The 6,000-nt window shown below is 33.8% G+C and overlaps 1 protein-coding gene across 1 annotated transcript in view; it reads right to left on the minus strand.

Moving 5' to 3' along the window:
* Positions 1–6,000, minus strand: part of LOC106464996 (inactive tyrosine-protein kinase transmembrane receptor ROR1-like) — a 160,846-nt gene that overhangs the window by 6,193 nt on the left and 148,653 nt on the right. Inside the window, exon 7 of the mRNA XM_013925185.2 lies at positions 3,724–3,957. Within this exon, the coding sequence (XP_013780639.2) occupies positions 3,724–3,957 (234 nt within the window). The remainder of the gene's footprint in view (positions 1–3,723; positions 3,958–6,000) is intronic.

A 6,000-nucleotide genomic window follows, 5' to 3' on the forward strand; every position in this document is an offset into this window, starting at 1 on the left:
CTTAGTTTTTAAATCTGGCTATGCACTAAAAATGTAATTAGATAGATTTAATCACAAGATCACTAATTTTCAAATTTTATCTTATTAAATTCTTTAGACGAAGATAAGACATGGTTTCCTCAACATTATTATTTGATACGTTACCTTTAACTAAACGTCAACTGTTAAGGTACTGTTACGGATACTATTGGCACTATTCATCAACAAAATTCATTATTAAAAACAACTGTCTATATATTACGTAAATAATCCATAAAAAGTCAGTATAGGTTGTCAGGTTAGCAATCAAAATGATTTCACTGTAGTGAATAAAGAAGGAGATAGCGGGGTTTAAATTATTTGTGTACTGTTCATTCTAATGCCAAGATATGACACTCAAATCTTTGTCTACGGTATCTGTATGGAGATTTTATGCAGCGGAAAAATGACACTTTTCATAGTCGCCAAAAATTGATTTTGAAGGTTGGAGAGATGCAATCTTACCTGCTCCGTGAAAAGTAAGATTTTTATTGTTCTGAACCACAAAAACTAATAAATTGTTTAATCCATCTGAGTATATTTTATTTTAAGCAGATTGACGATTCACGGGCTGCTGGTGAATTTTGACCAGGAGGAAAATTATACTAATTGCAATAGCGTATAATGTTACTTCGAAAACCATAGAAACCAAGTTTAGACACTAAGAAAAGAGGAAGGCATTGTACACAGAATTGAACGAAAATGCAGTTGTTAATATTCACTGTGAGCGAACAAAATGAAAGCCAAGACAACAATAGTCTCGATTATTCTAGTATCAGCAACAACTAATACATGTGTATTATTTTGTTTTACGTTTGTTTACAGTATTATCAGTTTGGAAAAAAAACCGAATTCAAAGTGGCTAGTTTAAAAATAAAAACACTTTTATGAGAAAACAAAAACTAAAACAACGATATTTTAAGAATAATGTATTCAAATAACCTCAACTTTTACTCAGCTATTCATTAATCTAATAGTATCGTAAAGACGCCTTGTTTATATTTCCCAGTTGGCGTCCACAGAAGTAGTGCTTGTGCTAAGTGATTTCTCTTCAGAGAAAAAAAAAAGTACGTAGACCAATTAGTTGCATGTTACAAATAGTGATCTCCGCAACTGAAACATAATTTCAAAGAAAAGTTGCACCACTAATCTAACACCACAACCTCATTAAAAACCTTTTTCCGATATCGGAAAATTAGTTTCACGAGGGTTTTGGCGTTAGTTCTTAATTAAGCATGTAGGAGCGGGAACTCCAACTACCGTCTTTCTTGCTCCATTTTCTTCATTATAAATAAAGCCAAGATTAACTAGAGTATCGATGTCGGCACACTAAGACCAGACTTTGGACCTGTCTCTGCTTCCATAAGGGTGTTCTCTAGTTCTAAGCTTAGTGATGTCATGATAACATGATGTAACCAGCTTTAAGGATTAGAAAGTTGCCTAAGAAGTATAAATATGCTCCTAATTAATTGACTGTTTAAACACATAGTTCAAATTTTAGTTAGAATTTGGAAAATTTCTTTTATTGTTTGTTTGTTGTGTTTCTTTTTTGTAGTTAAGCACAAAGCTACACTATGGGTTATCTGTGCTCTGCCCACCACGGGTATCGAAACCCGATTTCTAGCGTTGTAAGTCCGCCATCATACTGCTCTGCCACTAGGGTCTTTCTTTTATTGAGTTTTAGCCTCTTAAAGTTGACTCTTGGCTATTTTATAGGTTATTTAGTTATTCAGATACACCAATCCTTATCCTTCATTTACTTTATGTGTACATTAATTTTAGTAAAGTGCTTAACAATAGTAATTTGATATTAAAACGAAACCAAAGAAGGAAGCAACAAACAATAACGAACAACTACTCATAAAAGTTAATGATCTATTGTAAATTAATTAAAGATGTGTTCAAATTATAGACCAAGATCACGTTCTGTGGTCTCACTCGCGTTTTGTACCGCACGAAACAGATCAGAACAATCGCATATTTCACAAAATGATTTTGTAATTTGTTTATAAGCGCTTTCACGAAAAGTTTTAACATTCCACGAGTTTCCTGCAAATACACACTTGTCAATTTTGTAAGCACCCACGTAACTGAAATAAATGTTTGTGATAAATAAATTAATGATCGTTCCTAAAAAACAAAAAACGTCACCACTCTGGCGGAAAATCTTTCAATGCTAAGTTAGAAAATTCCTTGTGGTTTTAACTTACTTAAAAATGGTCAGGTACACATCTCTTAAACATTTTCTTACGTCGACATCACTTACTTTAAGGCTTTCACTACTACATTTATAGATGAACAACTCTCCCAGTGCCAAGTTCATTTTTAGACTCGCAATAAAAAACAAACAAGAGAAGACACATGTTTTAATATTTCATTACTTATCTGTTTGTTTGTTTTGAATTTCTCGCAAAGCTACACGAGGGCTATTTGCTCTAGCCTTTCCTAATTTAGCGATGTAAGACTAGAGGGAAGGCAGCTAGTCATTACTACCCACCGCCAACGCTTGGGCTACTCTTTTATCAACAAACAGTGGGATTGACCGTCACATATAACGTCCCCACTGCTGAACTGGTGAGCATGTTTGGTGGGACGGGGATTCGAACCCGCGACCCGCAGATTGTTACTCATCTGAAACTTGAAGCTTTGAAAAGTTTGATGAGGGATGCCTTTTAAGAAATTCATGATGGTGCAAAATTCCAAACTCAAATTGTAGTGCTCTAAAGGGGGTCATATATTCATATACCAAAGATAGCGAAAGAATTAAGAATTCGCTCGTAGCCGTGTGAGAAAATATTTGCTTTTAGGTTTAGTCCTGAATTATTAATGACCACAAATGAGTGAAATAAATACCATTACATTAAAAACTCCTAAAGGTCGCATGATTAACAACCACACTTGAGTGAAGTAAATACCATGACATTGAGAACCCCTAAAGGTCTCATGATTAACAACCACACGAGGATGAAGTAAATACCATGACATTGAGAACTCCTAAAGGTCGCATGATTAACAACCACACTTGGGTGAAGTAAATACCATGACATTGAGAACTCCTAAAGGTCGCATGATTAACAACCACACTTGGATGAAATAAATACCATGACATGAAAAACTCCTAAAAGTCATATGATTAACAACCACACTTGAGTGAAGGAAATATCATTACATTAGCAACCCCTAAAGGTTACGTGATTAACAACTACACTTGGTAAAATAAATACTATTTCATTAAGAACTCATAAAAGTCATTTGATAACCAGCCAAACTTGGATGAAGCAAATACCATTATATTAAGAACTCCTAAAGTTCACATGATTAACAACCACATTTGGTTGAAATAGTACCATTACACTGAGAGTTCTTAAAGGTCACATAATTGCCAACCACACTTGGGTTAAGTAAGTGTGTTTACATTACCTCCTACAAGGTACGCATTCATCTTTACGTTAAGTAAGTCAAATTATGTCTGTCTAGAGCTCTTATAGGTTACGTGAGCACCTACCACATCTGATTTTGGTAAGTATAATACGTCAGAAATCTAGTAGCCACGTGGACATTTAGGGTTCGTTACTTAAGACTTATCTCAAAAATTTCTAGGTTCCTCTAACCATAATAATTGTCATCAGCAAATTTAGTTCAAGAACTCAATGGTTGTCTAAGATTTGGGTAAAACTACTTTAAGATATCCACGTAAGCACCTACCACATTTAGGTATATCACAAAGTTCTCGGTGGGTTTGCGAATCTTTTGTAAAACACCAAGGTTGGCTTTCTGTACTCCCGGGATTTCGGCAAAAATTATGACCACCGGTCAGTTCTGGGTATTCGGAGGACTGGTAATATACTTGCTGACTCCAGTGTTGGCATGTGAGCCCAGAGGCGGTGTAAGACACTGTTCCTCTGTAGTCATCACCCGTTCCAACAAAACAAGTGTGTTCTGGAATAAACAATAATACTTATTGTAGACAGTTATCATAGGCAAAATAATATGCCTTTTTAAGAGATTGATTAGTTTTTTTCAAATTAAGCTTGTTATAACTTTTCAAACATACATTTCCACATACAAAAGCCGCTCATTGTTTATGGCTGGTAGAAATGTGTCCTTGTTAATCTTTTTTTTTTCCTTTCCAGTGGTTATTTGCAGATGACATTGATATTACCGTTTCGTTTACCGAAACTGAAACAATTACAAGATTACAAAATCTATTAGCCTCGTTTTTTAAAAGCGCGAGTAAATGCAAATAACACATTTTAGGGTTTTTTTGGACAAGAAGGTAATCCGACACTGAGTCGATTCAATTTCAATTTATACATTAATTTCTTTGCGAATGTGTTAAAACTAAAACGATATTTTTTTTCTTATGAATGTTCCAGCTTAAGCCTTTTGTTGGATGGGCCGTAAATGTAATAATACAAGAGCAGCAGAGCGAACAATTGATAAGGAAGATCAAAAAATATGTTAGAAGAGTGGATAAAAATAAGATTAATCCAAGTTTAAAACAAATGAAATATTAGTTTCTTGCTCTCGGTTCCTTATGTATAAAATAAAACAGGTAAAATGGTGTTACAACACCATTAAACAACTGTAATCACTGATTTAAAAAAATATGATGAAATAAGTTCAAAGAATTTTGATAGCTTCATATGTGTGTCAGTCTAAATTAAACCTGGCGGATATTTTTACAGTGGATTTCTCTCGCTAGTAAGTCAGTTCTTTGTTTGTTTGTTTCAACTAAAAGAATAAGCTGCTCTAAATTCCATATGGAGACACTCATATTAAACACTCAATCTCTACAGATCAGTTTCATAAGATTGGTTGCAGAGCATCAGAGAAACTGAAAACTTGCGATTATTTCATACGTTTTGATGATATATGTATACACACATGTACATAAAATTATATTTAGTCTATTTTCTTCATACAGTCACGTCTGATTTGGCTTCAGTTTATATTTGTATACTTAGGATTTCACTTTATTCCCCCTTTTATTTCTTTTTTTTTTCTACACGAAAGAGCTAGATGTTATAATGTCGATAAAAATTCGCAAACCAAAACATGTCTTTATCTCCAAAACTAACTTTAGCATAGAAACGCACTGGTGAATAAGCTAAAATTATCTCTACCGATGAAGAAGCGCGACAAACATTTTCAGTTCTTTCAACAATTGTAAACTTACATTACGCAGTTGTGCGTGTTTACATCTTAAAGCGTACCTACTTTTAACAAACTCGTTGATGTTTTTGAAGTGTTGCACTAACGATGGAACACAGAAGACATTAATGAAAATTCCAGTTCGTAGCTGCTAAATCTTCGTAACTAAGTCACGCAATTCGGTGAAAATATTCTAATCGCACAAGAAAGTTATTTCCATTAGTCGGCACAGCATGCTCACATTGCGGTATATACAGCATGCTCACATTGCGGTATATACAGCATGCTCACATTGCGGTATATACAGCATGCTCACACTGCCATTTAATTCTTTTGTTTCTCCACCTGGTTTATCAGTTTCATTCTCTATTATTCACACGAACCATGATGTTTTTAAGGATAAGAAAGACAAACTACCGCGTGGTGCCTCGCCATAGTGAATTAAAAAAAAGACAGTTAAAATTAAAATATATTCATTATTTTTATTATACCTCTCGTAAAATTGTAACAAAACATGCGAGTTTAATCTCTTAAAATAACAGTGTGGTACCTAATATATTATGTATAATCCCTTAGAATAACGGTAAGGTACCTAATATGTGATGTTTAATCCCTTAGAATAACAGTAAGGTACCTAATATGTGATGTTTAATCCCTTAGAATAACAGTAAGGTACCTAATATGTGATGTTTAATCCCTTAGAATAACAGTAAGGTACCTAATATGTGATGTTTAATCTCTTAAAATAACAGTGTGGTACCTAATATATTATGTATAATCCCTTAAAATAACAGTAAGGTACCAAATATATTATGTATAATCCCTTAG

Source organism: Limulus polyphemus, unplaced genomic scaffold, assembly GCF_000517525.1.
Source record: "Limulus polyphemus unplaced genomic scaffold, Limulus_polyphemus-2.1.2 Scaffold1805, whole genome shotgun sequence".
Lineage (NCBI taxonomy): Eukaryota > Metazoa > Arthropoda > Merostomata > Xiphosura > Limulidae > Limulus > Limulus polyphemus.